Source organism: Pleurodeles waltl, chromosome 6 (assembly GCF_031143425.1).
Source record: "Pleurodeles waltl isolate 20211129_DDA chromosome 6, aPleWal1.hap1.20221129, whole genome shotgun sequence".
Classification (NCBI taxonomy): domain Eukaryota; kingdom Metazoa; phylum Chordata; class Amphibia; order Caudata; family Salamandridae; genus Pleurodeles; species Pleurodeles waltl.
In genome coordinates, this window is record NC_090445.1 from 364,717,411 (window position 1) to 364,740,891 (window position 23,481).

The window sequence follows — 23,481 nt, forward strand, 5'->3', positions numbered from 1 at the left end:
TTTAGTATGTGAGAGGTTAAGGTCCTTTATTAAGACCCCCGTTGTTTGCTTTAACTTCAGTGCTTGCTTTGCAATATGTGATTTCCAAGACATTTTTTCAGTTAACATTATGTCTGCAGGAGGCTGGCCTGGCTGATAGTGGGTACCTGTTGGTACTTACACCTTGTGCCAGGCCCAGTTATCCCTCATTAGTAGATTAGTAGTGTTCTAGCAGCTTAGGCTGATAGAGGTAGCTATAGCAGAGCAGCTTAGGCTGCACTAGGAGACATGCAAAGCTCCTACTATACCACTTATATCAAATAGGTACTATATCATAAGAAACACAATACTCAGGGTTACTAAAAATAAAGGTACTTTATTTTAGTGACAATGTGCCAAAAATACCTCAGAGGATATACTCCCTTAGGAGGTAAGTAAAATACACAAAATATACACACAAACCAAAATCAGGTAAGTAAAACAGTCAGAAAATAGTGCAAACACTATAGAATACAATAGGATGCAACAGGCCTAGGAGCAACACAAACCATATATTATGAAAGTGGAATGCGATCCACGAATGGACCCCTAGGCTAGTGAAGTGTGTAGAGGGTCGCTGGGAGTGTAAGAAAACACTAAGGGTGTCCACGATACCCCACCCCAAGACCCTGGAAAGTAGGAGTAAAGTACTACTATTTCCCAAGAAACACACTAAAGTCGTGATAGAGGAATTTGCAAAGACCACAACAGACTGCAAAGCACTGAAGATGGATTCCTTGACCTGAGGACCTCCAAAGGAAGGGGACTAAGCCCAAGAGTCGCGAAAGTGTGCAGGGGGGCAGGAGCCCACTAAACCCCGGATGAAGGTGCAAAATGGCTGCCTCCAGATGGAAGAAGCTGAAGATTCTGCAACAACGAAAGGTGCTAGGAACTTCTCCTTTGTGCAGAAGATGTCCTACGGAGTGCTGGAGAATGCAGAGTTGTTTCTTTGGCAAAATACTGCAAACAAGCCTTGCTAGCTGCAAAGGTTGCATTTGAAGAAAAAGGGTGCTGCCTGGGCCCAGGAAGGACCAGGATATCGCCACTTGGGAGAGGAGACAGAGGGGGCCCTCAGTAACGTAGAGAGCCCATGCACAAGAAGGTAGCACCCACAGAAGTCCTTAAACATGGGTTCAAGAAGACTGAGCATGGCGGTCTTCTCAACCCTACAAAAGAGGGTCCAACGAAGCCGGAGGTCAACTCAGGGAGTTGAGCAATGCAGGATGGAGTGCTCGGGACCTGGGCGTAGCTGTTCACGAAGGAGTCCTTGGAAATGTGCACAGGAGCCCTAGCAGCTGCAGTTTATGCAGTGCACAGGATTACTGCCTGGAGAGGGGAGGCAAGGACTTATCTCCTCCAAATTTGGACAGTTGAAACACTGGACAGTCTGGGTCACTTGAGTCAACCACCTGTGTTCCAGGGGCCACGCTCATCAGGATGAGAGGGGTCCCAGAGTACCGATGATGCTGAAGTTTGGTGCCTGCTGGAGCAGGGGGAAGATTCCGTCAAACAACGGGAGATTTCGTCGTGGCTTCCAGTGCAGGATGAAGGCAGGCAGCCCCCAAAGCATGCACCACCAGGAAACAGTTGAGAAAGCCGGCAGGATTAGGCGCTACAATGTCACTGGTAGTCTTCTTGCTACTTTGTTGGTTTTGCAGGCGTCCTGGAGCAGTCAGCGGTCGATCCTTGGCAGAAGTTGAAGAGAGAGGTGCAGAAGAAATCTGGTGAATTCTTGCAAGTCGTTATCTGAAGAAAAGCTCACAGGAGAGACCCTAACTAGCCCTCAGGGGAGGATTGGCTACCTAGTCAGGTAAGCACCTATCAGGAGGGGTATCTGACGACACCTGCTGGCACTGGCCACTCAGAGGCCTCCAGAGTGCCCTCACACCTCTGGATCCAAGATGGCAGAGGTCTGGGACACACTGGAGGAGCTCTGGGCTCCACCCCTTGGGTGGTGATGGACAGGGGAGTGGTCACTCCCCTTTCCTTTGTCCAGTTTCACACCAGAGCAGGCGCTGGGGGTTCCCTGAACCGGTGTAGACTGGCTTATGCAAGGAGGGCACCTTCGGTGCCCTTCAAAGCCTTTCCAGAGGCTGGGGGAGGCTACTCCTCCCCAGCCCTTAACACATATTTCCAAAGGGAGAGGGTGTAACACCCTCTCTCAGAGGAAATTCTTTGTTCTGCCTTCCTGGGACTGGGCTGCCCAGACCTCAGGAGGGCAGAACCCTGTCTGTGGGTTGGCAGCAGCGGTAGCTGCAGAGAAAACCCCAGAGAGCTGGTTTGGCAGTACCCAGGGTCCATAGTGGAGCCCTGGGGATGCATGGGATTGGCACCCCAATACCAGATTTGGCACGGGGGACTATTCCATGATCTTAGACATGTTACATGGCCATATTCAGAGTTACCATTTTGAAGCTACATATAGGTATTGACCTATATGTAGTGCACGTGTGTAATGGTGTCCCCGCACTCACAAATTCCTGGAAATGGCCCTGAACTATGTGGGGGCACCTTTGCTAGTGCAAGGGTGCTCACACACTTAGTAACTTTGCACCTAACCTTCAGCAAGTGAAGGCTAGACATATAGGTGACTTATAAGTTACTTAAGTGCGGTGAAAAATGGCTGTGAAATAACGTATGCGTTATTTCACTCAGGCTGCAGTGGCAGTCCTGTGTAAGGTTTGTCTGATCTCCCTATGGATGGCAAAAGAAATGCTGCAGCCCATAGGGATCTCCTGGAACCCCAATACCCTGGGTACCTAGGTACCATATACTAGGGAATAAGGGTGTTCCAGTGTGCCAATTAGAATTGGTAAAAATGGTCACTAGCCTATAGTGACAATTTTAAAGGCAGAGAGAGCATAAGGACTGGGGTTCTGGTTAGCAGAGCCTCAGTGACACAGTTAGTCACTACACAGGTACACACAGTCAGGCCACAAACTATGAGCACTGGGGTCCTGGCTAGCAGGATTCCAGTGAGACAGACAAAAACAAACTTACATGCATGTAAAAATGGGGGTAACATGCCAGGCAAGATGGTACTCTTCTACAATGCCCAGGTAACTAAAAGTGACAACCTTTTCAAGTGGCGTTCCCTCGAGAGTGAACTTTCCTCTAAATGATCTATGTGGATTGTGTCATCAATTTCATTTTAGGGGCGTTGATTTCAAGTACCCGTGTGCAGCAAAATTCTTCAAAACACACGAGGAGTTTGCGTAATCCACTTGGGGTCTTGGATATCAGAAGTGTATCGTCTGCAAAGTGTAGGAGTAGAATTTTCTGTGTGCCTAACGATGGTGCGTCAGCCTCCAGTCTGAGTAAAGAGGGGACAATATCATTTATGTACAGGGAGAACAGAGTGGGGGCAAGGACACACCCTTGCCGCACACCCCTTGACACCTGAATTCTGTCATTTAGCTGCCCCCTATCGTTCCACCTGACACATGCATAGTTACCCTCATGGAACCGAGTTGGTAATACAAGAATGTGCTCCGGGATTCCCATTAGGGAAAGAACTTCCCACAGCTTGTTACGGGGTACTAAATCGAATGCGGAGTTCAAGTCCACAAAAGCAACATACAGGTTCCCTTTACCAATAAAAATGGTTTTCCAGTATAAGAGCAGAAACCTAAGGGCTTGCTCAATGTTAAATATTTTTTTGCGAAATCCTGCCTGGAGGGGACTAAGGATGTTGTGTTCCATCATCCAGTCTTGAATCTTGCCCAGAAGGCAATGACAGAACACTTTTTGCACACAGTCTATTGGCATCCCAGATGCTATTGCATTCACTATGATGGTGATATATCTTGACCAGATTGCTATATCGGTTAAAAATAGGTCTGCTGGAACACCATCCATACCAGGTGCCCTACCACGCTTTATAGAGCCTAAAGAGTATGCTATGTCCGCTTGGGAAAATAGTTGCAACACTGGAGGGGTGGGTGTTAGGGTAATATTTGGGCAAGTGTCCTTATGTAGAGAAGTAGAACTATCATGGTTGTAAGAATACAACCCAATAAAGTGGCCTACCCGATCCTTTTGTGAAATCTTAGTTGTAATATTCAATTCGCTGTTTGCAGGGCCGCACGCTGCCAAGGACCAAAATGTGCTGCAATTCCTCTCTTGTGCAGCGTCACTAAGTGCAGCCCACCACTTGATGTCTTGTTCACGTTTAGCTTTGTCGATAGCTGATTTGTAAAACTTTCTGGCTGAGCTAATTGCATTTACATCCTTAGATTTGATAGCTTGGATTAAATGCTTGCTTGAGGAGCGGCACTCTTTGTTAAACCAGCGATGCCTACCCTTGAGCCTCTTACTATCAGAGGCTATGTCAGCCAAGAAGAGGGCTGCAATACCCTTGAAACATGATGTGTGAGTTAAGCTTATTTCCTCACTGGGGATTGCGGAGCTCTCCTCTAAGCCCGTCAATGTGGTCCTTAAAGTGTTGTTAGCAGTGTCGATGAGTGTAGGTCGAGCCAGAACCTGATTCCACTTTAAGTGGCGTTTGTCATTAACCCGACTGATTCCCTTTGGTGCTATAACTGAGGTGTTGATCATGGGTAGGTGGTTGCTCTAAGCTGACAAGTGGACTGAGAGAGGATTATGGTCACTTTCAGATCTCTCAATAACCATCATGTCAATGACTAAAGGCCATAATCTTATGTTGACTAGACAATAATAAATTCTACTGGTGTGGTTAACTTTGTTATACGTGTGACAACCCTTTATGTCTGATTTGGTCCTGCCATTGAGTGCCCTAAGTCCAAATTCCATAGTCAATCATTTTACTTGCACAGCAACTTGTGACCACCTTTTAATGGGCAGGATATCCAGGGCAGGGATAGACCATACCTGATCCTCCTCGTAGGTGGACCCAAGATCGTCCCAGTCAAGAGGTTCCAATGTGACGTTAAATTCACCTGCCACAATAATTTTGTAATGCCGGGGACAGTTTTGAAAAAATGCCTCCAGAATGCAGAAGGTTTTGGAAACCCAACCCCCCCCCCAACCCCTCTGGTATAGATGTTAAAAATAATCACAACTGCATCAGCCCCAAATGATAGGCGAAGACCTAGCAGGTCGGGAGAATCAATAGATAGCTGTGATATACTGCAGTTTAGTGATGTTCTAGTCCAAATGGCTAGGCCCCCAGAGGGCCTGCCCCTGGTACTGGGCAGAGCAGGAATATAAACGTTGGAATAGCCAGTTCGAAAGAGTGGGTCGGTCGACCATGTCTCTTGAAGAAGACAAATGTCGTGTTCCTCAATAAAGGGGATGAAGGATGGGAGGGGAGGATAGATCTCAGACCTGCCACATTCCACGAGACAAGTCGTACCCCAATGGTTAAATGGCCAGCCCTGTCCACTGACATATTTGAAAGTATGGTCACCAAAGGGTGGTTTAACAGGTGAGGTTGTTCGGGAGGAGAGGAGAGGGGTCGTCATCACTATTGTCCAGCGAATCCTGTATCGAGTAATGATAACCATCTGGGGGACCTGACTTATTCCTAGGTGCGGTATTCTCATGCTTTGCTATCTGTAATAAGTGAGATTCACGGGGGAACGAATGTACAATGTTATCACGGCTATGCAATGGATCACGGGTGGTCTGGTGGGATCTGTAAGGAAAAGAAACGTAAGTGCTTGTGGAGGCAATATTGGAGGCTACAGCCAAACCAGAGACAGTTGTTTCATGTAAGTCAGGGGGAAGTTCAACATGTATTTTAGATGATGCTTTAAGTCAATCATTCTTGCTAAGATCAGATGGATTACCTGTTGGCCAGTGGATGGGACGAGCCCTACATTATACAGGTGGACTAGGATATTTGAACTGGATACAGGATTGCCCTGGAGCACTTGTCTTTGCATCCAGGGCCACTAGTTTGTCCACCATACTCCTATACCTAAATGTCAACTGTAGAATGTCAAAGTGTGTGCCTTCGTCGGGCCTTCTTACTGCATCAATTATATCCTCACGTATTAGAGTAACAGCCTCTTACGTGGCGAATCAAATGAATTGCCTTATTTCTAATAGAATCTCCCCCTTCTCTTTGAGCCAGTGGGTGTAATTTGGGAACATTGACCATTAAAACAGTCCTTGTAGATTGGAGTTGGTCAGTGATGGGTTGTGCTGTGTATTTTGGGACAGTATTGCTTGTGGTTTTTATAGTTTGATAGCAGGCATCAAATGCCTTCCCTGCACCTAGCTATTGGGTGGTGGGGGCTGATCGGATTCCTTGATCTTAGCATCAGCTAGAGATTGGTCAGCATAACTATTTGCTAGCGTTGTGGGCAATTTCGTCATGGTACCTGAATGGTTTGGCATTGGATTGTGGTAATGATTTATGGAAGTGGTTGTGTCTGGAGAAATTAGCTGCTTGACCATTGCAATTAGGGAATTAACCATAGACTTAAGTTCTGACACCTCCCTCTTTAAATCTTTAGAATAACATATGCTGTGCAGTTGACTGGCCTGAGTGCTCATTTACATCTACATCTACTAACCCACCCACCCTGATGCATGGGTCAGGGTCGTCCTGTGAGTCTGAGATATTTATTAAAGGGGTAAAGCGGTTGATACACTGAATAGGGTCGCTGGGATCAGTTAGAGGCTTATCCGCTGATAATGGGGGAGCCCTGTGGAGGCTATAGCCTGTTGGCCGCATTTTACAAATATGTCAGCAATGTGCTGTCCGGGGAGGAAGTTAAGATTCCTTCACATTCGTCAAGAAGGTTGTCAATTCTGTCCATAACACAGTTATTGGCTACATGCTTATTTATGTCTCTTCTGCTTAGTTTTTAACACCGCCCCTGCCCCACCCTCTATTGCTTTCCTTTTGCCCATTGAACTATAATTGATGGATAAGTGTTCTATAAAAAAGTTAGTTCAATGATACACCTACAAGAAGGTACAGTAGTGGCAGGAGTCAATGGTGCCTGCTTAGCAAAAATGTTAGGGGAGTGGCTCAGCCCAGCCTCCTCCAGGCTACGATGGGCGTGGATGGGCCCGCCCTTGGCCCGGGCTTTGCCCGGGCACAGCCTGCGCGCTATTAGCCCTCGTAGGTCTGATCAAGTGGATGCAGGTGCTGGTAAGATGGCCGCCTCCTGGGGCCACAAAGCAGTCTGACATATGTAGTCCCTTTCAAAGCACCAGGCGCGTCTAGCGCCGCAAAGTGCCCCCACGCGCTATATAGCGCTCGTTGGTCTGATCAAGTGGATGCACGTGCTGGTAAGATGGCCGCCTCCTGGGGCCACAAAGCAGTCCGGGATATGTAGTCCCTTTCAAAGTTCCAGGCGTGTCCACTCATCTTGATCATATTATACCAATGCTCACCATTTTGCTCCTAAGCAAAACCAAAAACTCAGACATATTTTAGGCTAGGGATTTTCTTTGACTTTTGTGTGATTAAGGATTTGCTTTGACTTTTTCTTGGGCATTGCATGGACATTACTTTTTTATATGAAGTCTCTCTCACTTATAGCTGTCTGTGCTGGTTATTACATTGTAAAAGATATTCTATTGATGTGTGTCTTTTGAGGTGTCTCCACAGGTGTTTTCCGTGACTTTGTCTCATCGTTCTCTTTCCACAGGCATTGTCTTTGTCTAGTGGTTTGCTTTGTCTTAACCTTTGTATTCTCCTTTGTCTTGTCCCGGTTTTTCCCCAAAGGATTTGCTCTGTAAAATGTTGTACTTGCTCTTTAAATAGTTATTCTCTTTTTCTTGGTAGTTACAGGTTCAGATTCTCTTTATCTTGGTAGTTTGTAGCCAAGGTGTTTTACTTTATCGCCAGTTTTACTTTGACCAAATGTTCTCTTATTACTAGAAAATGTTCTCTTATTACTAGAAAATGTTCTCTTATTACTAGAGGATCTCTTTGAGTAGCCATTGTCTCATAATTTAACTTTGGATTTTCTTTGATCAAGAGTTTTGATTGACTGAAGTACTCTTTGACTCCCCCCAAAATGCATCTTTTTCACGGATGTTAAGACTTTTGCTTCAAAATGAATAATCTTTTCGGCGCAGTGAGAACTGTAAAAAAAGCTACCCATTATTGTGCGAAATAACGTTGGTATCTGTATTTGTAAGGATATTTTGCACGTATTAGAAAATAGGGGCAAGGGTCATTGTTGGGTTCAGGCAAATTGGTAGCCAGCATTCCAGAACAATCAGAAAATGTAATTTGGTTGTTCATAATAGAACCCATAAGAATACTAATCTTGATGGAAATAAACAGACAAAAAGCCGACATCAGCATACTAGATTCTGATGGATGGTCAGTTTTCATGGCATGGTGGACATGTAAAAAATACATCAGTCAGGAGCTCAACAGCATTTACCCATTTTCACTAGTTAAATCTAAGTATAGTTTAATTGAAAGACGTTAAACAACTCGAACTATTAGAACAATAACAAAAAAGACCAGGTCCATGCGAGAGGGTTGTTTAACTGATAAAGTGGCAATAGTCTTTCTTGGTTTTGTACTAGCGAGTGAAGCTGAGAGAAGCAGCGTCCAAGGAACCAATGAAAGGCCTGGCTTCATGCCGAAATGATGGGAGACGAGTAGTGACAGTTGGTTATGAAGAAAGGGGCAAACATGGGCAAAAGAAGGGGGAAGCTCAATTGTTTTTAAAAACCAATGAAGAAAAGGAATAGTGCCATTTACTGGCCGTAGAGTGAAGCAGGCTTGTTCCGAAGGGGAACTTGAAATGGGAGTGCAGTAATGGAGAATTAGGGCTGCCACATGGCCAGTACTTCAATGGCATGCAATTATTTTTGCGTTAAGGCCCCAAAAAATGGCTAAATCAGCAAACGTCAGTATGTTTTCTCCTTTCCAATATAAACTTGAAACTGCAAAACGAAGAAAAAAGTCACTCTAAATTATTAAACAGCTCTTAAATTAAAAAGAGGTAGCATTGCCTTATTAAAAAAAACATTTTACAAAAGTTCAAATACGAACACATCGACTTTCTAGAACTTCAAAACATGATCAAATAGCCATTATATTTTATGATAAAGGTAGCAACCTCACGGGGTGGGGGGAGGCGGGTTGTGGGGCGAGGGAGCCTAACACATGCAGAAATGTCGAGTGAAAACGGGTGGATTGGGTTTTCCATTTGAAGGTGCCGAAAAATAAATTCCGCAAAAAATAAAATTGGCAAAATAAAATTGGCAACCAGGCAAAGCAGTTTTGAGAAAAAATATGCCATGTTTGTTTTAGCAGCCTTGTTTCATCAGCCATGATTTTCTACAAGTTAATTTGCATAAGAGTAATAAAGGCGTGTTCACCAGTACTTTGTTCAACTTTTGTCAAGTCTGAGAGGGCATGTGTAATTATTAGTCTGCACCCAGTTTCACATCAACTCTTCTTGTATTTTGTTCTAAAGACCTCATCTTGTCTCTTGTTCTCTCCATTTTGAGGTGATTGCGGTGCATCCCCGACTGGAAGCCAGAAAACAGCACGAGCAAATGGTGGTACTGCAGGGGGAGGAGCTACGGGGAGAACTTTCAGTGGTGGGACAAAGCTTTGGGCCTGAGGAAGCGGGTGAGTGAGAGACCGATTGTCTGGGTGCAATGTAACCGTCATTTGTAGATGTGTCATAGCAGAAGAGTATGGGCTTTATTACGACTTCGGCCGAGGGGATTACTCCGTCCCAAATGTGATGAATATCCCACCTGCCGAATTAGGAGTTCATTATATCCTATGGAACTCGTAATTTGGCGGCCAGGATATCCGTCACATTTGGGACGGAGTTATCCCATCTGCCAAAGTTGTAATCAGGCCCTATGTATTGAAGCCAGATACACAGACGTTGTGAAATCCGACACAGCTAGCTAGCAGAATGCCCTGTTGAATGGACCTGAGAAATGATATGCTGACTGTTTTCAACGTGAACCGAACGCTTGTATTTTTTATACCATATTTCCCCCTTCTCAGTTTTTCATGGCTGGGGGTATACTCTTGGAATCCATGAAAAAATATCTGCATTTGTTGCATGACTTGCAGTTTTGCATCAAAAAGTATAGCGCCGGCTTACGTCATTCCAAAGCACCAGTTGGGCGCCAAATTTATGGAATCCCACAAGCCGGTGCAAAAGCTGGGCTAACATCGGGGAAAACGATGTTAGCCGGTGGGGGTGGTGGTATGGGGGCAGGGGGTTTTGCACCAAAAAATTATGCTAGGTTGGTTAGAGGCAAAAAAATGCCTTTAACCAGCCTAGCGTAATTTCCTGATGCAAAACCATCCATACCACATGACTCCAGTCTTCTGAAAGACAGGAGTCATGCCCATCAATCCTATGGCCAGCACAGGGAACAAGGGTCCCTGGGCATGGCCATTGCACCCAGTGCCAAGTAGGGGGGCCCCTTTCAGGGCCCCTAATGGCACTTTAAAAAGTTTTCAAAAATACTTACCTCTACTTACCCTACTTACCTGGGATGGAGTCCCCCCATCCTCTGGTGTCCCTCTGGTGTGGGTGGGTGTGTTCCTGGGGCTTGGGGTGGGCACCTGTGGGCTCTTTCCATGGTGTTTGACTATGGAAATGGCTCCACAGGTCCCCTAACGCCTGCCCTGACCCAGGCATTAAATGATGGCGCTGAGCTGGCTCAACGCCATTATTTAGGGCCGCCTCCCTCCTGTGCACCATTTTTGCACACGAGGATAAATAAGGTGCTAGGGGCTTTGAGTCATTTTTTGGACGGGAATCCCTACCTTGCATCTCATTGACGCAAGGTGGTTTCACGCATCCAAAAGATGACTTTAACTCCAATATTGTGAGGCTAGACGGGTCTAGTGTCAAAATATAAATATGGAGTTAAGTTTGCGCTGAATTAGCGTAAAAAGAAAATACGCTAATTCAGTGCAAAGAAAGTATAAATATGCCCCCAAGATCACTGAGAGGTATCATTTGGAAATTTTGCGGCTTAGAGGGCAATGCATGGGAGCCCAGGAGTAATCTTTCTTTTTAGAGCAAGCACAAGAAATGTTGGGAGGTAAAATTGAAAATAAGGTTTCTCAGCTTGTTTTGGGGCAATTTCAAATGTTATGAGGAATCCTTATTTTTATTTTTTTGTCCTCATACACCACCAATTAAATCAACTCCATATCATTCAACCAAGCAGATGGTCACTTTCATATATGGAGATACATAACGCCAGGGTGGGGGCCAGTGTCTCTCTCACTGATCTCAAAACCAGGCCATTTGAGAGTTGTATTGGCCTGACCTTAATCATCGGACAAAACTTGGATTAATAATACAGTTTTAACAAACCATATCATACATCATTGTCCCATAGTTGTGACCATACCTCCACCTTGCCTAACCTATTTGAATCTTTAGATATTACTTCCCTCCTCGAGATCCCATTAAGTGCTTCAAACCAATCCCTGTATGAAGGGGGGGACAGAGGATACCCATTTACAATATATTTCCCTCCTAGCCAAAATTATTGCATAACATATTAATCTCTTCTTAACCCTACCCCTGACCTCACCTTCTTTTGGTACACTAAAAATTACCAAGGGAAGACTCTGCAAAATCTGCTGTTCCACTACCTTCGTAATAACTTTACATACTTTAACCCAATAACCTTGTACCAATGGGCAGTCCCAAAACATATGAATATCTGAGGCTTTCGATAGACCACATTTTGCACGGTTGACCAAGTCACCTCCTCTCATCTTCGAGAGCTTCGCTGGAGTAACAAAAAGCCCTATGGACAGTAAAGAGGTGATTTCTTAATAGGGATGCTAACTTAATTTCCTTCTATACCATACACATGGCGTTACCCCACCAAATTTGAATATGATCCGCAGGCATATCCTCCCCCCAAAGACAGTATGGCAACTTAAAATCCCCATTCTGCATCTCCACCAAAGCCCAATACCAGCTAGAAACCTTCCTTGCACTCGTCTGATTATTTATTATATTGTCCACAAACTGGTTTTCGGCCCCCAACCTTGCTGAAAGCTTCTGGGACCAATTCCTCAATTGTATATACTTCAGTCTAGACAAATTCCCATAAGTCTGTTCTATAAAATCTTCCCAAGCAAGTAACAGACCATTACCGACTAAGTCCCCCCAATATTGAAACCCTGCTCTCTTAAGAGGTAACGCTAGCACATCCATAAGACATTCAGGTGTCCCCGGAGAATCCCAAACCGGAGCCCAAAAAGTAAGATACTCAATTCTTGCCATTCTCCGTACATTATACCATACTTTAGCTGCATCTTGCAAAATCTTCAGCCTCACTTTCTTAAAGAACTTGGGGTCACCAAATGTATACAAAAAATGTGTTGCTGCACCCTTTACTGTTGTTACCATACGATGGAACATTTGTCCAACTGCTGAACAGTCTGGGTTGGAGAATAGCATTCTAACATTCCTGAGATGAAATGCCCTTTCTCCTTCACAATTTCTTCCATGCAATCCTATTTTTGTGCCCAATTAAACGAGTTGACCTTTTGTTGAATCCTGCTCAGGAGTTTACCATCCATTAATAGTGGAAAAGAGTTCAAAAGAAAGTTCAACTTAGGCAGGATCATCATCTTAACCAAGTTTACCCTCCCAATCAATGTAAGAAGTAAGTGTGTCCATCTTAACATTAACTTACCAAATTCTGTTACTACAGACCTGACATTGACTTCTGCAATTCGCTCAACTTCCTGATCTATTAATAGGCCTAAATACCTCATAGATTTTGTCGTACACCAGTTATCGGCCTCCAAGTTCCATACCAATATTTCTGTCTTATCCGGGTTAATATGATAGCCCGAAACCCTCCCAAAACCTTCTGTCAAACTCACTAATGCCGGATAAGAGTCGGATAAATTTGAGGTGTAAACTAAAAGATCATCAACAAATAAGGCAACCTTCTTTACCCACCCTTTGCTACCAAAAGAGGGGATTTTTGGGTCTTGCCTAATTCTTCTTGCAAAGGGCTCCAAGTACAGATCAAACAGTAAAGGGGAAAGAGGACAGCCCTGTCTTGTACCTCTAGTGATCTTAAATGAGTCTGTAAGCAGTCCATTCACCAAAACCCTCGCCTCTGGAGCCTGATAAATCAAACGAATTGCTCGACAAAATTTGCTGCCCAAATTGTTCCGTTCTAGAACCAAGTTTAAGTACTTCCAATTGACCCTATCAAATGCTTTCATAACATCCAATGCTATAATTGCCAATGGATCCTGATACGTAGTAGCTAAGTCAATGGCACCGATTAAGTTGAATGTTTGCTCGTGCATAAACCTATTGCGTATAAAACCTTTCTGATTTGGATGGATTAATTTACCAATTACCCCACTCAATCTATTTGCTAACGCCTTAGCATAAATTTTGTAATCCGTATTCAGCAAAGATATTGGTCTATATGATTCACACCTTACCGGGGATTTGCTTGGTTTTAAAATAAGAGAAATAGTTAGCTTCCCGCCATGAAGCTGGTGGGAACATGCCCTTCTCAAAAATCTCTGAAAACAATTGGGCCATCGAGGGGATTATAGAATCCCCTAAAATCTGATAGAACTCCACCGGAATACCATCTGGTCCCGCTGCCTTCCCCTTACTAATCTTTTTAAGTGTTTCCCATATTTCTCCCTCCGAGATAGGTCTGCTTAAAAATGCCTGCTTGTCCTGTGTGAGACGGGGGAGAACATCCATATCTAACCAATTCTCAACAACATTAACCCCCACTTCCCCATCCTCCTTATATAAAGAAGCAAAAAACTTTAGGAAGGCCTCCCTTACATCCTCTGGGATATCAATCTAGCCCCTGTATGTCTATCCACCAGCTCATCTATATTGCCCGAGCCTGATCTTTCTTCACTTTCCAGGCCAGTAACTTGTCACGACTTACGCGCTGCTTTAACCTGGAGTCCGCAGAACGAGTGGCGAGGGTCTTGTTCCTGAATGTTCAGCCTTGGCCCAGGTAGGGGCGACTCTTTCTGGTAGCCACGGTGCTGCAGGCGATAGGAACGCCAAGGGCAGGCCGTGTCCTTCAGAAGTAGTGCCAGAGGGAGAAAACCCCTAAAAGGGGAAAAAACCTCAAAAAAAGGAAAATTTCCTGAAACAGGAGCAAAATTAATAAGTAAATACAAGATCAAAAAAGAACAGGAAAAATACTGGAACAGACGTGAACCAGTATCTGACACAAGGAAGCAGGAACGGAGACACCATCCAAACAGAAAGTGTTGCAGTGCAAGGAGGGAAATAATCAGAGCCCTTAAATACCCAAAAAACAGGAAGCGACCAACAGGAAGTGCAAGGACACCATTTTAGATAGGGAAAAATACATAGAAAGTAATGGACAAGGAGCCATAGAGAGTAGGGAACTAAAGCATGCTGGGAAGAGAGGGGCAATATGGGAAGAAGGAAAACCATAGAGGGAGGCAAAAATGAGAAGGAAAGAAAAGAAGCAGACAACAATAGCAGGTGAGTGGGGGAGGGTTAGACCTGCCTGAAAGCGTGTCGCGCAATGAAGGAACGAGGCCCCAAATTGGGCATGGGGCCTCGTTCCTTCATTGCGCGACACAGGCTGGGGGCCCGAGCCGAATGTTTGGCTCGCTCCGCGCGCGACAGTAGGCCTCCCCCAAAGGTCCAGGTTTGTGCGGAAACAAGCAGTGAAAGTGACGAATCAGAAGAGGGGCATGAACAGAAGACGCCTCTTCCCAAGAGCATTCACTAAGAGGGTAACCCTTCCAATGAATCTGATACTGAAGACGTTTGCGAAAGATACGAGAGACACAAATTTCCTGTACCTCATATTCTGGTACATCATTCACCAACAAGGGAGGAGGACAAGGAAACTGCTGAGAGTAAGGATCAGGCACATAGGGTTTGAGCTGGGAAACATGAAAGACCGGATGGATCTTCCAGGTACGAGGTAAGTAAAGACGGACAGTGACAGGATTAATCAGCTGAAGAATACGGAAAGGACCGTAGTAACGAGGTGTAAACTTGTTCTGAGAAAGTTGCAAAGGCAGAAATTTTGAAGAAAGCCAGACTTTATCCTGGATGTGATATACTGGAGCATCCCTGCGCTTCTTATCTGCCATTATCTTCATGTATCTCTTAGTGTTCAGCAAGTTAGATTGAATCAATCTATAGATCTTTAGAAGTCATTTGGAAAATAAGTTGACAGCAGGAAGAGAAGAGGTAGACTGAGGAGTAGTAGGAGAAGAAATAGGATGATAGCCATAAGAACAGAAAAAGCGGGTGACCTTGGAGGCACTATGGACAGTGTTATTGTAAGAGAATTCAGCGATAGGAAGGTAAGTGTTCCAGTTACTCTGGGTAGAATTACAAAAGCAGCGAAGGTACTGCTCTAGTCCTTGGTTGAGACGTTCGGTCTGTCCATTGGTTTGGGGATGGAAACCAGATGATAATGCTATATTGATATTCAGTATCCTACAGAAATGTTTCCAAAACCGGGAGATGTACTGAGGTCCCCTGTCTGATACAATGCTGTGTGGGAGTCCATGGAGACGAAAAATATGATGGATAAATATCTGACTTAGTTCTTGACACGTAGGTAATTTTTTCAGGGCAGTGAAGTGAGCCATCTTTGTAAAGAAATCTATTGTGACCATGATAACCCGGTTTCCTGCTGATGGAGATAGTGAACACATGAAATCTGTAGAAATGGTGTGCCAGGGAGCAGGTGGAACAGGTAACGGTTGTAGCAATCCCGCAGGTCTGGTACGGGTATTTTTACGTGGGCACATATGGGACAGGCCTGAACGTATCTTTCGACATCCGATTTCCAGGTAGGCCACCAGAAAGATCGCGAGAGTAATTCCTGCGTGGCCTTGATGCCTCTATGACCAGCACTCGGAGAATCATGGCATATTTGTAGCGCCTTTTGTCTTACTCCGCTAGTAGGGAGGAACAACAGGTTCCTATAATAATAATACCCCTTCTGTTTACTATTAGGGGGTTTAAGTTCTCTAACTCTTGATCAGAAAGGTTGGAATATTCCAGTTGTACCTCATCCAGGAATGATTGAGCTACACCGATGATCTTACTGGGCTCAAGCAGATATTGTGATGGGATAGGAGTACAATCTGGATAACGGCGAGACAGAGCATCGGCCAGTATGTTTTGGGATCCAGGAATGTAGGTGACATAGAAGTCGTACTGACTGAAGAAAAAGGCCCAACGAGCCTGACGACTGTTCTGGCATTGAAAGTTACATAGACATTGTAGGTTACGATGGTCTGTTCTCACCTCGAAGGGCTCTTTGGAACCCATAAGGAATTGTCTCCACTCTAGGCAGGCTGTCTTCAGGGCTAATAACTCCCTTCCTAATACTGAGTAATGTTGTTCCAACACAGAGAGTACATGAGACAAATAGAACACAGGATGTTCTAGACCATCATCATCTTGTTGTTGGAATAAGACAGCTCCGATGGCTCTTTTGGAAGCATCAGTAACAACAACAAATTGTTTGTTGTTATCTGGGTGTCTCAGTATCGGTGCTTGAGTGAAGGCCTTTTTTACACTTTGAAAAGCTGTTTCAGCCGCCCTTGCCCAGACAAATCCTTTACATAAATTCTCCTTCTTTAATGTTTGAGTAATGTGGCTGGTCTATTCTGAAAAGTCAAAAATAAACTGTCGATAAAAGTTAGCCAGTCCTAGAAAACATCGAGTTTCCTTAATGGAGGAAGGGGAAGGCCAGTCTAGGATGGCTTGTACATTTTCCCGGTCCATAGCTATTCCAGTGGGACTAAGGTGATAACCCAAATATTTGACTTCAGTCTTATCAAACTCACATTTCTCTGGTTTACAGGACAGTTGATGTACCCTGAGTCTTTGGAGGACTTGTTTCACGTGAGTAGAATGAAGTTCAGGACATCTAGAATAAATAAGGATATCGTCTGAGTAGATGACTACAGTATGGTTCAAGAGATCAGAAAAAACAGAGTCCAGAAATCTTTGGAAAATTGAGGGGGCATTAGTGAGACCAAAAGACATAACTCTGTACTCATAATGACCAAATGGGGTTCGAAAGGCAGTATTCCACTCATCTCCTTCTTTGATGCGCAAAAGGTGGTAAGCTCCATGAAGATCTAGTTTGGTAAATTGTTGAGCCCCTCTGACTACCTCCAGAATGTCCTTGATGAGGGGTAAAGGATAACGGTCTTTTATAGTGATCTTTTTTAAACCACGAAAATCCAGACAGGGACAGAGATCTTTAGTCTTCTTGGGTACAAAAAAGAGAGGAGCCCCGCCGGAGAGGATGATGGCACAATAAGACTGCTGTGCAGATTTTCTTGCAGATAATCTTTGAGAACTTCCTTTTCAGGTTCTGTGAGAGAATACATTCTCCCAAAGGAAACGATCGCCCCAGATTCCAGGGGAATTGTACAGTCATAATCTCAATGTGAGGGTAACCCAGGTCTGGATGGTTTTTGAAATACATCTTGAAATTCTAGATAGTGATCAGGAACTCCTTGGACTGTATTGCTAGAACAACCTGTAGTAAGTTCAGTAGGCATCACCTTCTTTGGTGACCAGTATGTGTCTGATGCAAAACAATTTTCATGACAAAACTGTGAGGACAAGGAAATAGTCCTGGTTTCCCAATTTACATAAGGGTTATGTCTTATGAACCACAGAATTCCTAAGATGATAGTATGGTTGGGAGATGATATTAGGTCAAATGAGATGTGTTCTTGGTGGTTCCCAAATTGTAAACTTATAGTCAGGGTGGTAGTATCGACTGGACCAGAGGATATTAAGGACCCATCCACTGTGTGAACTTGTTCCGGGACTTCTTTGGGTCGTGTTGGTATTTGTTGTGTTGTGGCCCAAGACTTATCCATATAAATGCCACTAGCACCACAATCAAGGAAGGCCATTGTTCTTTCTTCACGACCGTCAGCTAACTGTAAAGTCACAGGAAGCATAAACAAAGTAGTAGTATTGTCCTGAAATGAACTGATGGAAGGTATAGCAGATGATCCCATCCCCTCCCTTCTTACAGAGGACAGGAAGTAGCGTTTCCCGATGGCCTTAGAGGACGAATGGGGCAGGTATGAAGCATGTGACCGGCAGCACCACAATACAGGCACAATCCTTTCTTACGTCTTTCTTCCTGCTCACTGACGGAAAGTGGGCCACGAGTAGTATCCACCTGCATAGGTTCACCTTCAGTTTCTCTGACGGGGGCGAGTCGTGCCTCCGTTCCGCGTGGCGCGGCCCGAGCTGAATGTTTGGCTCGCACGCCGTGGCGCAACATAACTTCCCCATATTGTCTCCAATCTCAAACTGGATCTGCTTATTCACCTCCCATCTCTTCTCTATTCTAGCTTGTAAAGATGCCTCCAACTGCTGCCTCAGGTTCCTTCTCTTAATTTTTCCAATATTCTTTGTCGCTGCCCTTCACCGAATCAACATCATGTAATCTTATCTGATTCTCACTATCCTCCAACTGTTCCCTATACTGCCTTCTTTTATGACTGGCAATACTTATAATCCTCTCCCTCATTACAGCGTTATAAGTATCCCACACTGTCCCCATAGGAGCTGAACCATAGTTAATTCTAAAGAACTCCTCAGTATCCTTCCGGAGCCAACCTATAATATCCTCTTCCAGCAATAAAGTCCTATCCAGAGTCCACCTTCTCCCTCTCGTCTCCTGAGAACAATAAATACTTAAAGTCACTGCAGCATGATCAGACAAGTGGGCAGGGGAATAGATAATATCCTTTACTAAATCACATAGGGATTTATCCACTAAAAAGTAATCAATTTGTGACGCATGTCTATACTTTCCATTATAAAAAGAAAATTCCCTAACCTTGCCTACTCTTAACCTCCACAGATCACATAATTGAAACTCTTTCATCATCAATTTAAGATATTGTTGAGATTTTGGTGTTCCTGTTGACCTAGAGCTAACTGACCTATCCAACTCATTGTCTAAGACCACATTGAAATCCCCAACCATAATGACCGGATCTATACAATCCAAAAGATTTGCAAACACTTTCTGCAGGGGTCCTATATCATCACAATTGGGACCATAGAAGCCTACCAATGTAAATTCCCTGCCTTCCAATTGGAGAGTGATCATAAGCCATCTACCTAACTTATACGTTTTAGCTCCTATCAATAGTGCATTCACCTGTCGCTTGATTAGGATCGCCACCCCCCTGGTATTAAAGTTATGATCTGTACAAGCATAATGACAAATCCATTTATGACTAGAAAACAGACTAAACGCTTCCTCTTTGGTTAGGTGTGTCTCCTGCAAAACTATTATATGTGCTGGGCATTCCTTAAGCAGCAACAACATTTTCCTCGTCCTAACCCTCACCCTCACCCTTAGTCCATTAACATTCCAAGACATTATTTGAATTAAAGCCGCCCCCTCCCTATGAGGAATCCTTGCATGTGTTATTTTTGTGAAAAAATAGTTTCCCTTTTGTCTAAAAATCAACAGCGCAAATTGTTTTCTTCAGTCAAGTCTGCTTCTAAAATTGTGATAAACTGAAAAAAAAGAACAAGTATATATAAATATTACGCTAAGGTATTGGCTTCTGCTCTTTTAGACATGGGAGTGGGACTCCCATTCCGATCCAGCAACCCCCTGCTGCCCAGGGTACATTGAGCTTTATTGCAGGGATAGATGGGGTTGAGGAGATAATTAGCATTGTGAGTTAATGGCATGTTCTTCTCTGCCATGGGATTTCCATTCACGTTGGTGCTGATTAGCCAACCAATATTATAAACACTCTCTTGCAGACTCTGCGCACCTGAGTGAAGGATCAGAGCTGGCTTCGGATGTCAGTGAGTCACTGAGCACAGACAGCGATGATGTTCTGGTGGTGGCACGACCAAGGAAAATGCCCAAACCCGTAAGTGGTCAAAAGCATGGACTTGGAACAGTGCGAGGAGGTGGGAAAAAGGGGTGGACATGTTGTAGCATGATGTGAATGTACAGTGGTGTACGGAGGTTTGTTTATTGCGGGTGTCCTCAGGTTTCATAGGCATAGCACATATGCAGAGATACACAGTGCAGTATGTTATTTATTATCACTGATGAGTGTGGGGAGGAGCCATGACCCAGGACAGGTGAAGCCTTTCTTCTCCCTCAGCCTTGGTTATACATAACATTTACACTCTGCACATGTGCATACATAGTTTGTCATGATGCCTTGTCACGTGCAGTAGTAATACACACTATAAAGACCTCACATGTATATGTATAGAAGGGCATAGGATAGTGGTATGTGTGTGTGCCACGTGCCGATGCACTGAGCATACTTCTTATGCATAGACTAGCTCCTCCAGTACCTCATATGAATGCAGAGAAGCACTGAGGTGGCCCTGGGAGCTTCTATACTAAACGAAACTAGCTTCATTAGTGCAAAGTGGGAGTTTGTATTAATGAGCTGAAACGTTCCACACTTACAAGAAGAGACATCTCCACTTTGATTTCAGTAACATCAGGTTTGTATGACACTAAAAGAAAGTGTGCAACAGACCACAGTTGTGAAATAGTAGATCACCACTTGTATGCCGAGGACGTGCAGATTTTACCTCAGAACAAGTTTTCCTATCTGCAGACAAAGGGTCATATTTATACTCCGTTTGCGCCGGAATTCCGTCATTTTTTTTGATGCAATTTCGACGCAAAACTAACTCCATATTTATACTTTGGCGTTAGACGCGTCTAGCGCCAAAGTCCATGAAGTTAGCGTAATTTTTTAGCGTGGACACCTACTTTGCGTTAATTATATGCAAGGTAGGCGTTCCCGTCTAAAAAATCGACTCCGAGGCATGTGCGTCGGATTTATACTCCCGGGCAAAATTCACGCCCGGGAGTGGGCGGGTCCAAAAAAATGACGTACGGCCGCTTTTGCGCTGTTTTTTAGCGCCTGCAAAAGGCAGGCGTTAAGGGACCTGTGGGCTCTGAAGGAGCCCAGAGGTGCCCTCCCATGCCCCCAGGGACACCCCCTGTCACCCTTGCCCACCCCAGGAGGACACCCAAGGCTGGAGGGACCCATCCCAGGGACTTTAAGGTAAGTTCAGGTAAGTGTTTTTTTTTTTTTTTTTGGTGGCATAGGGGGGCCTGATTTGTGCCCCCATACATGCCACTATGCCCAATGACCATGCCCAGGGGACAGAAGTCCCCCTGGGCATGGCCATTGGGCAAGGGGGCATGACTCCTGTCTTTGCTAAGACAGGAGTAATTTCTATGGGGGTTGGGAGTGAAAAAAAATGGCGCAAATCGGGTTGAGGCGAAAAAATTGCCTCAACCTGACTTGCCCCATTTCTTGACGCCCAAGCCCCATATCCCCCTACGCCGGCGCTGCCTGGTGTACGTCGTTTTTTTTAACGCACACCAGACGGCGCCGGCGGCTAACGCCGGCTAACGTCATTCAATAAATACGGCGCCTGCATGGTGCTTCAGAATGGCGTTAGCCGGCGCTAATTTTTTTGACGCAAAACTGCGTTGGCGCAGTTTTGCGTCAAAAAGTATAAATATGGGCCAAAATGTCTATAATATATGTATATACTAATTCCCTTCCCTATTTCATTATGAATGTCTTGCATAAGTTAATTGTTAAACCCAGGTCCTGCATATAATTAGCAAAACAAGTGAGTAACCAGTGTAGTCCTAAGGAGGTCCGGGCCATGAGAACAGCATCGACTGCGTAGAGAGGAATGGGAATTGGGCCCTGACCAATCTGAGGGAGGTCCCTGCAACTTTGCATCAATACGTTCCCCAGTTACTTCATATACAATTCAAACAGAAACGGGACAAGGACACAACCCTGTCTGACCCGTGCTTTATTCTAAAGAAGCGGGTACATTTGCTCGTAAGGCCGTACCGAACACTCTAGCCCTACTACCTGAAAACAGCGCCCTAAGAAATTATATTATGGGTGGGTCTTCTCCAAGTTCTGCCAAGATAGACCACAATTGATTATAGATAACACAATCAAATGTACTTGATTGATCCACAAAAGCTAGAAACGGATTACCCTTCGTATCCAGTGTATACTTCCCAAATAACAGATTAAGATTTAGTCCTTGTTCAATCGTCCCCTAACCTCTACGAAAACCATAATGGACGTCATCCAGTATCTCATTATTTTCTGGCCACTCCTCTTACCTATTCAGTATGATTCGGTCTACAACTTTGACCAAATAATCAAATAAAGAAATAGTACTATAGCAAGCTGCATTAGAGCAATCACTTTCCTTGTAGATGGGAACAATTAGTGAGTATGACCAGGTACTCAAAAACCCGGAACTACAAGACGCCCTTAACACCACGGTTAAAATAGTGCCCCGGATATGCATGTTGGCTTTAAAAAGGACGAACAGAATACCATCGGGCCTAGAGCTGTTCCACCCTTATTGGCCATAAGGGCCATGTTTATCTCGTCTAAAGAAAATGTAAGGCTAACTGCACTGCAAGGAAGTTCCTTGGAGGCAATTAACTCAGTGGCCTCTGACTCCAACGACAGTGATGTAGGTTTAGAATACATTTTTGCAAAGTGTGCCACCCACTCAGATTCGGTAATAGCAGCCTCCAGTCTTGGAGCCCTGTTGTCTCTTAAGAAGGGGCTGTTTGTAACACGCCAAAAAGCTGAGCCATCTTTAACTAAACTAGCTTCTATTGGAGCCTTTCAGGTTTCGACCTTTAAGTCTTGCACATCTTTCACCTCCCTCGTGCACCTTGTGGACTTGTGGAGAGCCACTATAAGGCCCGTATTTATACTTTTTTTAGCGCCGCATTTGCGCCGCTTTTTGACGCAAAACGGCGCAAACCTACAAAATACAATGGCATTTTGCAAGTTTGCGCCGTTTTTGCGTCAAAAAACGACGCAAATGCGGCGCAAAAAAAGTATAAATACGGGCCTAAGTCTCTTGGAGCATTTAGAATCAAAACATCCTTGTTGAGGACGACTAGCTTGGTGCCCACCATCAGAAAATATCCTTTAATCACCTTAGAAATATTAAGGAAGGTGTCCGAAGCATCCTTGGCATTGTCTGAGTCATCCAAACAAGTCTCAGAGGCCTCCCTTTGTTAAAAAACAGCTTTTCCAGGAGATTGGTCAGGGTCACCTGGGACCAATGTAAATAAATAACTTTGCATGATGCTATTTCAACATTTTCAACAATGCACACATTATTCATGTTGTCTTGGCTTAACAAGGAGCTAAAATTAAAGCTAAGACCCTGCGGATAGTGATTTCTCAGGGAGATGGTAGGTGTGGTAAAACTGGCTAACAGAATTCAGCCTAGCTGATGACAAGATATAATCATTACCAATATTGTCACCCTTACTATTGAATGTACAGTTGCAGAGAACCGGGGTGTACAAAGTTCATTGGAAAAGGCAAGCTCATACTTAAATAACAACGTATTCAATGTGTAACTATAGCCCTTCTACAAAACATGAGTTTAGTCGGTTTCATGAGCATCTTTCATACCACAAATCTTTTTTGGT

At 44.4% G+C, this 23,481-nt stretch overlaps 1 protein-coding gene across 1 annotated transcript in view; it reads left to right on the top strand.

Annotated features, from left to right (window-relative positions):
- The window catches only part of RPGRIP1 (RPGR interacting protein 1), a 224,866-nt gene that overhangs the window by 170,616 nt on the left and 30,769 nt on the right, over positions 1–23,481 (top strand). Inside the window, exons 22-23 of the mRNA XM_069242083.1 lie at positions 9,436–9,559; positions 19,761–19,873. Of these exons, the coding sequence (XP_069098184.1) occupies positions 9,436–9,559; positions 19,761–19,873 (237 nt within the window). The remainder of the gene's footprint in view (positions 1–9,435; positions 9,560–19,760; positions 19,874–23,481) is intronic.